Source organism: Sinocyclocheilus rhinocerous, unplaced genomic scaffold (assembly GCF_001515625.1).
Source record: "Sinocyclocheilus rhinocerous isolate Xijiao unplaced genomic scaffold, SAMN03320098_v1.1 scaffold115, whole genome shotgun sequence".
NCBI lineage: Eukaryota > Metazoa > Chordata > Actinopteri > Cypriniformes > Cyprinidae > Sinocyclocheilus > Sinocyclocheilus rhinocerous.
This window is the reverse complement of record NW_015650001.1, coordinates 810,636-823,427: the sequence shown is the minus strand read 5'-3', so window position 1 is coordinate 823,427 and position 12,792 is coordinate 810,636. Positions and strand designations below refer to the sequence as shown.

General features: G+C 38.1%; 1 protein-coding gene across 1 annotated transcript in view; it reads right to left on the bottom strand.

Moving 5' to 3' along the window:
• Positions 1 to 8,401: 8,401 nt before the first annotated feature.
• The window catches only part of LOC107711149 (dynamin-2), a 49,287-nt gene continuing 44,896 nt past the window's right edge, over positions 8,402 to 12,792 (bottom strand). Inside the window, exons 18-21 of the mRNA XM_016516089.1 lie at positions 10,406 to 10,570; positions 10,074 to 10,297; positions 8,897 to 8,980; positions 8,402 to 8,411 (exon numbers count right to left, since the gene is read on the bottom strand). Coding sequence (XP_016371575.1) covers positions 8,402 to 8,411; positions 8,897 to 8,980; positions 10,074 to 10,297; positions 10,406 to 10,570 — 483 coding nt within the window. The remainder of the gene's footprint in view (positions 8,412 to 8,896; positions 8,981 to 10,073; positions 10,298 to 10,405; positions 10,571 to 12,792) is intronic.

The window sequence follows — 12,792 nt, the reverse complement described above, 5'->3', positions numbered from 1 at the left end:
GTGTATATAATATAATGTCAAATATCCATAAGAAATTTACATTTCTTATGGATTTATACAGCAGGAAAATAAAAATCCAAGGGAACGTTTTGCTTTGAATGGTTTATTATACAGCACATTAGCATCTCATTTGGAACAAATGCAGCTCAGTCGTATGTGGCATAGCAAGTGCAAAATGAATTTAAAACTCATCTGGGTTATTGATGTTACATTTCAAGTCAATTGCTAACTGCAATGAATTGAGTTATTACTGTACTGTGGGAATCAGAATCACATTGTTTCATAACAATACTTTCAAGATTGTTGCCATTAATCTATTTGTTTTCTAGATGTTAATCTGTAGGTTAGTGTTTCTTATATTCTTCCATCACCCTGCAATAATATACAAATATTCTCATTAAACAACAAGCCTTGTAAAAAATTATGTACAACCATATTCATTACAAACTACCTATAAATAAGAGTCCCAAGAGTTCAATGAAACAATTCACAAGGCGGGATGCTTAGTTAATGACTCAAATATTCATCTTACATTATTTATTCAGTAGACATTTGGCACTCAGGTCATCACTTGTAAATCAACTTTTGCAAGTTGGGTCACGTTCCTTGTCAAGCAATCATATTCTGGTCCTGATCTGGCAGGAGCCACCCACTCCTATCAACTGCAAATGACATGTTTATCTCCCTGGATGCATTCAACTTTACTTTTTTATGGCCTTCTCTTGCTAACTTCCCTCCATCTTGTTGACTCGGATATATGCCATTGCTCGCAAGAGTGCTCACTACTGTTGGGAACTTTGCTACTGGTTGGAACATCCGAAGCTGTTGATCATTTGAATTTCTTAGAATCAATACAGTAAACTGTGTATCATGTTGGGGCGACAGCCAGTCCATATAAACTTTCCTCGGCCACTTTACGAAGTGGAACGGACTTCAAAATGGCAGCATGGATTCCCCTGAGAGGACGTGCTTAGGAAAGTTTGCAAATGGGTGTCTAAAAGTCAAGTGGAACGTGCCTCCTGTAGTCCCCTGATGTATTTTTGTAGACCAAAACCTGGAAATAAGTTTGCATTTTACACCTTCTGGTTCCATCATACTGAAGGTTTTTTTTAATGGGTTTTTGGTTGAAATAAGGTCTGTGGTGAACACAAGCTCATGTTCACACGTTTTATTCAACGCCTTAAAATACATAAGTAAATACACAAGTGGTTAAATGGTTGTTGGGGACGTTAAATGTCATCACACCAACTCATCTATTCACTAGCATAATGGCAGTGATGCCTAAGTTTAATTTTGTACATGTCGTGATTGTGATTAGGTGTTAACATTCAGTTGTGTTCATGTGTGATAAGTTTCATGATGAACCAAATGTGTAAGAATCAGCTTTTGTTGGTAACAGAGCTTATTTTCTGCAGTAATCCAAAAGCCAATGGAACAATTCTATTTGGTTTTTGTCGAGGGAACCAGGGTGATGCAAACTTATGGGTTGGCCTACAAAAATACAGCAAGTCATCAATGCAGCACTCTATTTCTTCTATTCCTTTGTAAATATTTCAAAGTTTGGAAAAAAAAAAGTTAATTATATTGTTTTTAATTTACAAAATCAATGACTCCAAGTCAATAGTTTTACATTGTAACATTATTTCAGATTCACCATCATTCACACCGCTTCATATCTGGTTTTAGTTTAAAATCAAAGTTTGTAATGTCGCAATTCTGAGCTGGTTTGATTAGGTTCAACACTGAACATTTTGATTTATTTAATCTATGGAGAAACCTACTTCTAGAACCAAAAAAAAAAAAAAAAAAAAAGGTAGGTCAGCACCTTTTCAGATCAAGATGCGAGTAAAGTTCAAACAAGACTGAGTAATACCTAGAAAAATCTCATCTTTGGTCAATTTTTTTTAAATCGCATAGGAAAATTTAAGTTTTCAATCCAATCCAATTGATTGGTCCTTTGATATCCTATTGATATCCTTTGGAAACAGGCATCATGTCCTCATGGTGCAGTAGAGCAGCTGTATGGTGATCCTTCTCCACTGCACTGGATCAGCTTCACCACTGGTTCTCTGGCAGTCGTGGAGGTGGACGTCTGTTCAACAACCACAACCAAAAGCACAGATCAGCAGTGAGAATTTCATTTGCGTGCTGTACAGAGTGAAACATGTATGTTTACAGTAACTCAACAGGCTCTGATGAGCTATGAAATACTGAGGTTTTCATTATGACCGTATACGCTGTGTGAATGTGGAGGGGGGTTGGGGGTAGATTAATATCTAAAAAGTTATGTACAATCCACTTATGTAGAAACAGCTGATTTTGACAGAAAAGCGGCTAAATATGAGCCTTGCATTACTCATCAGGTCACATGCTGATAATAAAACAACACTTGTCATTAGTCAGATGTGGTCTTCCATGATGACATAGGATGCCTTCTCTCTCTCTCTCTTTTTATACTTCCACTAAGGAAACGTGCTCATGAGTCATACATAAAAGGTTAGCTTTACAGAGGAAGAAGAGATAATGAAGCCACGTGGTTCTAAATCCTGTTCTTGAGACCCTCAACTCTGCAATTGTGATTCATCAGCTCATTACATGCTCATGTGCTCCATTCCGATTGACATTGCATCACAGTATCCATGATTTATTCATTAGTGCATGCTAAAAACATAGCCTACTTGTGCTATGACTTTGTGAAGGTTCCCTTTCAACATGTTCAGTTAAAAAGTGAGGGTACTGGGACTGTAACCTATATACCAGCCTAGAAACAGTAACTAATGGATTACCTGTATTTAGCTTTTTGCTAACACTTACGCATATCACATAGGTGTCAATATGCAATAGAAATAACTCAAAAGTATGGACTTTCCTAGTAGGTGGGGAATCGTTTGGAACCTCACGATATGATTCAGTTAACGGCTCGATTCAAAACCATGAGTTTACAATGAACACAAACACATTTTTAATGGTATTGCGTGGATATATCACTGACTTAATAACCTTTGATTGACCAATGCGTTCACACTCGCTTAAAAAATGTGTTTGCTATGAACAAGAGCTGCAATTACGCCATGTTGTAATTACGGTAATTCTGAGATGAGAACACGTGACATTCTACTCTGAGCTTTTCCTCGGACACTGAGGTATCGCCAGTGGCAAGTATAGGTATCTGCAGGAAAGTAATGGGAGTTACTAGATCGGGGCGTTTTTAGACCATGTTTCCTGATTGGCTAACATAATAATGACGGTAGGTTTAGGGGTGGTGTTAGGTAAGGGGTATCATTTTGATTGCATGATTGAGAAACACCCTGCAGTTTGAAAACACCCACAAATTTTGAAACGCCTACTTTTGCTCTGCAGAGACCTCAATCTCGCCAGTGGCACCAATGAATCTGGTGTCGGTCAGGTGGTATAGCGTTCACATGGTCCAAACTCTCAGAAAGTTTACAGTTTATAAATTAAAATTACGAGTTCTTCGAACATGTGAACACTTTGGCGTTGATAGTGTTCCCACAGAAACGCATGAATCCAGTCCGAGTAGAACATCACGCGCTGTCGTCTCGAAATTACGGTAATTGATAACTATACAGTGAAGGCAACTAAAGAGTTTTGAATGGTTCTAAGTGGATGTGCTAACTTTTAACACCTATAATCGGCCATTGCATTCACATTCTCAATTGGTTACTATCTTCAGCGCTTCAAAAACACATTTGCGATGAACAATGAGCGTTACTGAGTGGATGCCTGCCCAACTGACTTAAAAATGCAGGAGTGTTCATATATCAATGGATACCAAATTTACCTGGTAGATACTCAGTATTGCTGGTACGGCCGGAAAACTGGTATGCTTATATATTTTCTTTAATTTTGACAAAGTTCTTGTGATATTTTACAGTCATAGCATGCGCTCTCTAAATTTCCCAGGTGCTTCCAATTTTTTCAGACATTATCGCGTCATCTAATATATAGAAAATATTTTTTTATTTTTTAATATGTAGGCCTAAATCAATAAGAACCAGTAGAAGACAGAATTACCCACACTCCTTATAAAATAATATAAGAAATACCAGTTTGGAATATGCAATAACTGGAAGCGACCGAAAGCCTTGCACATTAAAGTTACAAATGGCTGCACCCACTCTTATGTTAAAAATAATGTGTATAGTACATGTCGTAAATGCATAGTGTGCATTTTTGTTTGTAGTTAACACTCTCCTACTATATAGTAGGCAAAAAAAAAAAAAAATATGGGAAAAGAGTAGTATGTCCAAATTCATAGTATTCATGAAAAGCATGAATTTCTGCAAGTGTGTATAGGCTTTGTAGTACATTCAGATTTCATTTATTCTACAGAATCAACCTGATCTCACAAGAAAATGTGACTATTTTACAAGGTGGTGATTTCGTATGATTTGAATTGTACAAAAGCATGCGGTTTATAGAAAAAAAGTAAGCATGAAGGTCCACCTCTAAACATCACTATCAGAGGGGCATAAGTAGATCATATGATGAGATTGTGTTGCACATTCATGCTGTATAGAACATACAAACTAAGTACTTATTCAAAAGAAGGGCATGTGGTTTCGGACACAGTCAGAGATTAGTGAGACTACATTTGATTTATTTCCATGAGAACACAGAGGAAGAGATGCATGTTGGGAGAGACATGTCATGGAAAATCAAGCAGACAGCGAGGAGACGTGACACAAGGAAACACCGACCACCAGAGCACCAGATCTTTATTATACACAACACCTTTTATTATCATCTCACTTCCAATTCTCATTGTGCATTTTGCTCCAAGTCCATTTTACACAGGCACTTGACAATGATTTGTTATTCCAAAAGCATAAAAAAGGATGCTAAATATGTCCTCAGTCCCTCACTCCATACAAAAGGACACAATTATTAGAGAGAGAGAGACGGGGATCGGGTCACCATAACCAAAGACCAGAGGGAAAGTTATGGCTGCAGTGATCTTGGCTTTATCCAGTTCTTAACAGTTGTTGAAGTAATTTGAAATCGAAAAACATACAGCTGGATACAATTTTAATTCAAGCCTTGAACTGACTGAAGAAGGAGCAGCGGTTGCCATCACTGTAGCCATAACACACAGGAGTGATTAAAGAGCGTTTGGCCCTGAAATCTGCAGCTAGTTTTTAAGTTTCTTCTCAAGTCCGACTCCAAGCCTTCGATTATTTACAGACGAATCGATGCCAAAATCAAAGACTCGCTCCCGCTTACACCAAATCCCTATTCTTATCCTCAAGTTAATCAAGAAAACGAAATTCGTCATGGCCCATTTCCTTGCACGCACATCAATAAAAGCAAACGTCAAAGATTCTGCAATCAAAACAGGATCAAAAGGAAACCAGCTGGACCGCGTTCACTCTGAATCCTGTTCAACCATTGTTAACGCAACCGAAGGGGCATAAATCTGTCGATAGCGAAGAGTATCTGTCGTTCTACTCAGTAGCAAACAGTTTGTGAAAAATGCAAATCAACACAAAGACAAATGCCAAGGTTATAAATAATACACTCAGAAATACGCTTGTTAGTACATCTACTATGATCTCTATGTTAAAGATTCACTGTTTTTGCGTCCAGAAAGTTCCCTGTGTCTTTGTAGGCAAGAGCTGACTGGTTCCATAAAGCAAATGCCCCCAGACCCCAAATACACCTGCATGCACCATGTTTAGCGACCCTGTGTTTGAGTGCATTCCCACTTCCTGTAGCGTCCTGATGTTTTTCCCGCTCATAAACCCTCCCCCGACCCTCACTATCCCTGAATGCGAAACTAAAAGCGCCTTGCAGATTAATTGAAGTTACAATGATCAGAACGCTAAGCTAGCGTAAACTGTTACGAGATTTGGAGTTGGATGTTACCTGAGCTCTGACGAGTCGGCCCGTCGCGAGTGGTTACCGTGCTTTCCAGGATTATATTCATGTACACAAATTATTATTTGTATAAACATTTCATTACAGAGATTTGCATACAAACTGCACCTCCTCTTCTGACTATCTAAGAAATTCCCATCACTCGAGAACTAGAAGTGCTTTTCAAGAACCAAATTTCCCGACACAACAGAAAGAGGATGTTGCTTGTCAACTACAAATATGAGTGTCAACATCTAGTTTTATTTGACTTGTGAACTTGTATGTTTGCTTTTCTCTGATCGGTTAGCTGCTATTGAGTCATAATTAACAGTCGCTTGGTACTAAGTGCCATTTTGAAGGATATCAAACATAAACGGCCAACTGAACATGAAAAACAAAGACATCAGATCCAAATCAATCCCACATAGCAATAACGACAACGGTCATGGTGTCTTATTTCAGCATATCAAGTTAGAGAGTCAAGAAAACACAGAATGAAAACAAAAAACACATGAAGAAGTGTGTCTATAACAAGAAAGAGTCTTCAACCACCCTTAAGTTACCCAAGAACAGGAAGGAGACAGGCTAGTTTAACAGCAACTAGCTTGCACAGTGCTTGTATACATCTTATCCCACATTAAACCACTAGTCAGAGAGGAGGTATAATGAGTCTAATGTTGGTTCGTCTACACAAGTTGAGTAGGATACCCCCTGGTGGTCACCTGACCTATGTGAGTGATGAAATGACTGAAAGTTGGAGGCCACTACACCCTTTAGTTCACTCTACATTTGAACAAAATAATAACAGCAATAATAATTTTATTTGAATATGTATGTCCTTAATTTAGACCTCTGGGCTTTAAAAGTAAGGATGTGATTAGCAGTGCTGATCAGAGGACAGTTTGAGTGGATTATTTAGGTCTACTGGTCAGGCTTTATGTGTAGACACACGTGCACATGTTTCAGTGCAGTTCTCCAGCCCTTCCTCTCTCTTTCTTTCTGTCAGCCTATGGTGGCCAGCGCATAGGTCTAGTCTAGCAGGGAGGGCTCGGCGGGGCGGATAATGGTGGGCCGGTTGGGAGCGCCAGGGGGTCTTCTGCTGTAGGAGGAGAAATAGTGAGAAACAAAGGTGAGACATACCCACAACCACAGGGAAATGATGAAGGAGAAGGGATAAGTAAGTACACTAGATGAGAAGAGATGAGAAAAGATAAAAAAAGAGAAGCGATGAGACCAGAAGAGATGAAGAGAGACAAGACTACATGAGAGGAAATGAGTTGAGATGAGACTACGTGAGAAAAGACGTGACTAGATGAGATGAGAAAAGACAAAAGGAGACTAGATGAGGCAAGAAGAGATGAAAAGAGACAAGATGGGACTAGACAAGAATTGATGAGACTAGATGAGATAAGACAAGATGGCGAGACAAAACATGAGGAATAAACCAGATTTAATGAGACTAGATGAGATGAGATGAAAAGAGACAAAAGATGAGGATTCAAGGCTAGATATAAGACCACATAAGAGATGAGACTAGATGAGAAGAAATGAGAAAAGACACAAGGAGAAGAGATGAGGCAAGAAGAGACGAGTAGATGAGATTAAAATAGATTAAAAGAGACAAGACTACCTGAGATGAGATGAGATGAGATTTGGGACTAGAGGAGACAGACTTAGAGGAGATGGGAGCAGAAATGAGACATAAAAGAGAAAAGATGAGACAAGAAAAGGTGACTAGAATAGATGTAAAGACGCAAGATGAGGAGAGACAAGACTTCATGAGACTAGATGAGATGAGAAGAGACAAGATGAAGAAATAAGACTAGATAAGACAACATAAGAGTTGAGACTAGATGCGAAGAGATGAGAAAAGACAAGAGCTGTGATTAAGCAAGAAGAGATGACTAGAAGAGATTAAAAGAGACGAGACGAGATGAGAAGAAATGAGAAAAGACAAAAAAGATCGGGAGAGAAAGGACTAGATGAGACAACCTAAGAGGAAATGAGAAGAGAAATGAGACATAAAAAAGAAAAGATGAGACAAGAAAAGGTGACTAGATGAGACTAGAAGAGATGAAAAGAGACAAACGATGAGAAAACAAGACTAGATAAGACAACATTAGAGTTGAGACTAGATGCGAAGAGATGAGAAAAGACAAGAGCTGTGATTAGGCAAGAAGAGATGACTAAAAGATTGAGATTAAAAGAGACGAGACGAGATGAGAAGAAATGAGAAAAGACAAAAAGATCGGGAGAGAAAGGACTAGATGAGACAACCTAAGATGAAATGAGAAGAGAAATGAGACATAAAAAAGAAAAGATGAGACAAGAAAAGGTGACTAGATGAGACTAGAAGAGATGAAAAGAGACAAACGATGAGAAAACAAGACTAGATAAGACAACATTAGAGTTGAGACTAGATGCGAAGAGATGAGAAAAGATGAGCTGAGGAGAGATGAGAGCGGATGAGACTAGATGAGATGAGAAAAGACAAAAGGAGAAGTGATTAGGCAAGAAGAGGTGACTAGATGAGACTAGAAGAGATGAAAAGAGACAAGATGAGACAAGACAAAAGATGAGGAAGGACCGAACTAGATGAGGCTAGATAAAAAGAGATAAGAAATGACAAGATGAGGAGAGATGAGACTACATGAGATGAGATATAAAAAGAGAAGAGGTGAGGAGCAGGCGAGAAGAGCCTAAATGAGAGTAAATGAGAATAGACAAGAACAGAAGAGGAGGCTAGATGACAAAATTTGAAGAAATAAGACGAGAAGAGATGAAATGAGATAAATGACAAGATGAGATGGGATGAGTCGAGAAGTTAGGTGAGACTATGGGAGACAAGAAGTGGCTATGTGATGAGGACACAAAAAATCAGAAGAGAAGGCTAGAAAAGAGACAAACTTTGACAAATCAAGATAAGAAAAGACAGGAAGAGACAAGACAAAAGAGGCTAGATAAGACTAAATGAGAAAACATTAAACAAATTGAAACATGAGATGGCATTAAAAGAAACCAGGCAGAAAGGACAGGAAGAGATAAGACAGGAGGCCTGCTGGGGGGCGGGGCAGATGTAGGCGGTCTGCGCTGTGGGGTGGGGCTACACAGGGCAGGAAAAGAAGAAATATAGTATTAAAACAGTTATGAAGGACACTAAAACCATTTAGTAGGTACACTACACTTAAGGCCCTGTATACTCATGGTGAAGTTTTTCAGGTAAAAATCAGATGGTTAATTGTGGTTTTGGAACATGACAAACACTTCGTTTTTGAATCCTTTAAACTTTTCCAGTCATTTTTCCTTAAAATAAATGTCTTAATTGAAAAACACAATTGCTTAGTTCTAATGAGTAATATTGTTTCAAATCAAGAAACAGGTTTGTGTTGTCTGATAACATTAATAATATAACTTTTTTGTCTCTTAGAAATACACATTTGATAGTACATTGCGTTAGGATGCAGATGTAGATTTATGTTCATTATCAAACTCAATCTGTAAAAATTGTAGCAATCTCATTTTTATACGGTGAAATTGAATTATTCTGACTGTTTTTTTAAACCATTGGTCTTCCATAGTAGCATACATTTAGATCATTATAATCAGAGTTAAAACCACAAATATAGCACCTCAATACCATGGTAAAAATGTAATATGGCTTCTAGGTATTTGTATGAAAAACAGTAGTCTAAATACATTTAGTATACATGCATAAACGCTATTGCTTAATCACAAAAATACTAATTATATTCGATTACTCCTCCTTTAATAGATTTAATACATGTCTACATTAATAATATAATAAAATTCGACAAATACCCACATTTCTAACACAATACCATGGTGCAGTTAGTGGTGATACTACAGTAAAGCTATGGTAAATTATGGCGATTTGTAGATTAAAAAGCGGATAAACGGTCCGAGTGGCGCACTTTAATTGACGCCTTTGCCTCATAAACATTATATCGAACATTTATCAAACTCTTATCATTTATCGAGGAAATTTATATCGCACGATAATTATCATTATTGATTTATCGCCCAGCCCTAGGCCATAGTTTCCCAAAAAAAGAAAATTTGATTTTTATTTAGTAGTAGTCTATGCTGTATATAGGCAATTCATTCTGAACATAGAAAGCCACAGTAATGGGAATGTAACTCTTTCCCAGACAGCAGCGCGCTGTTCATTTTCTGACCTCGTCTCTGGAATCCAGGTATCGTTGACGGGCGGAGGCGCAGGAGTGGACACAGTGCTGGTGCTTATGTCACCGATGATGCTGAGGGCCTCTTTTATGGCGTGGTACATACGCAGCATCTCGTCTCTGCGCTGGGCCTGGTCAGCAGACTCCTCCATCAGACTGTTCTGATCTCCTGAGGAGTACAAGTACGCCAGCAGCTCTGAGTGGATGAAGTCTTTAGCCTGGGGACAGAAAGACGACCGAACAGGAACGAAAGGTTAATGAAGAGGTGAGGATGTTTGCAATATGTTAGAATTAATATGTTTCAAGATGAACTGTTGTGTACTTACGCCGTTGATCATGAGGTGCATGATAGTTTTGGGCATGAGGTCTCTGATGGTCTTGTTGACGATACCAATGTAAGAGTCCACCAGGTTACGGATGGTCTCCACCTGCCTCTCCAGCTGAGGGTCCATAGAGAAGGTGTCGGCTGGAGCAGCCTCTTCTGACTCCACCTACACATACACATCCCAGTTTCTTTACAACCACTTCTTTTTTGCCTTTGATCTAAGTTTAAGAATGATCATGAATTTTAAAGACAACATCTAAAGTGACCTGTAGCTTTAATACGTTCCTGGTCTTATTGTGCTGAATGGATGCACTGAATGAATGAAGTGCATACTATTCTTAGGGGAAAAAATATTTTCTTTCATCTTTCATCAAAATGTAAAACCTTCCTTAACCTCTAAAACAACTTCTGCTGATCAAACCAAGATCGCATCGGTGGGAAAAAGCATTTTTTAACTATTTACTAGATAGTAGAAAACAGAAGTGATATTTGTCCACGTAAAAGCTGTGTAAATGCTGTCGCTAAGATGATTTAAGAGATTTTTTTTATATGTTGCTAAGTAGCTGCTGTATTTTGGGTGTTTTTAACATGTTGCAGTGTGAGTGTTTCTGGCTGGTTGCATACACAGATTGTTTAGTAATAACATAGTAATTACACAGTAATAATGTAAAACACCCATCTTTAACAAACTGCATAATTCCAATAACACAAATGGATGTGCTAATATATTTTCAACTGCCTAACCCCAAGTATTTATGATAATAATAGCAATGTTTGCCTTAGAGGCACTGCCACCACTACTACTAGTATTACTACTATTAATTTCATAACATATATTACCGTTTTGTATCAGTAATGTTGTTTTTGAAAGAAAGACATTTTTATTCAGCAAGAATCCATTCAATTGATCAAAAGAGACAGGAAATACATTTATAATGCTAAATAAATTATATTTCAAGTAAATGCTTTTCTTTTTAACTTTCCATTCATCAAAGAATCCTGAAGAAAATGTTAGGAACATGTGACACTGAAGACTGGAGAAATGACTGCCAAATTGGAATAAATGACATTTTAAAATACATTCATATATAATATAATTGTAATAATTCCAAAATATTAATTCAAAAGTAGTTTATTTGTTTTATATACAGTAGTCAACATTTGAAGTGGATCAGAAAAGTTAATCAAAGTTGTCCTAAGACAAGAACGCATTTTGGTTTTAGGACAACTTTGATGAAAGTTTTTGATCCACTTCAAATGTTGACTACTGTATTTATGTATGTATATATATACATTGCAATAAACGCAACCTTGGTGAGCGTAAGTGACTTGTAGTAGTTTTCTAGTAGTGTAACATCAGAATCAGAATCAGCTTTATTCGCCAAGTGTGCGCAAACACACAAGGAATTTGTTGTGGTTTTTAAGAAGCTCAATGTTGACAGTTAACATGTTGACAGTCAAAAATAAATCGTGATACAAAAGAGTCTTAAAAGGGTTAGTTCACCCAAAAATGAAAATTAGGCTGTGTTTTAGTCACCTTCAAGGCATCCTAGGTGTATATGACTTTCTTCTTTCAGACGAATCCAGTCGGAGTTATATTAAAAATTGTCCTGGCTATTCCAAGCTCTATCATTGCACTCAGCGGGTGTTGCAGTGCTTCAGTCCAAAAGAAGTGAAATAAAAAGTGCCCATCCATAAAAAAAGTGTCTCACACGGCTCCGGGGGATGAACAAAGGCCTCCTGTAGCGAATCGATGCGTTTTTGTAAGAAAAATATCCATATTCAAAACGTAATAATCGCTTGAATCTAGCTTGCACTCACTGTTGTAAACCGAAGCAGTTCCGGGCGGATGACGTATGAGGTTAAGCCTTTCTCCACGTCTCTGAGCTTCAGGTTGTCCAGAGGAAGCATGTACTTCTTCTCTTTTTCCTAGTAGAGCGGGATGAGAGAGGGAGAGTTGCAACAATCTTGTAAACCACTTCACAGTGGTATCAAAAACTGCAGCGTTCAGACATTCTAAATACGATATATAACAATGGATGTATAGAAAAGTGCTACTTGAAGATTTTTCAAAACATCTTCTTTTGTGATCATATGGGTTTGGAACGACATGACAGCGACTTAATGACCGCATTTTCATTTTTAAGTAAACTGTCCCTTTAAAGAAGGACCACCAGGTTGCCAAGCCAGAGAGGGGGATGTGAGACAGAGAGAGAAAAGAAAAAGAAGAGGAGGAGTCTGGATGAGGACTAATGCTGCCAACTCGTTCTGTTGAGTTGAGAAGCAGCATCTGGAAACATTTATGTCTGCACAGCTACGGTCCCAACAGTTACATCACACAGAGGAACACTTCCCTGCCCCCAACACACACACACACACACACACACA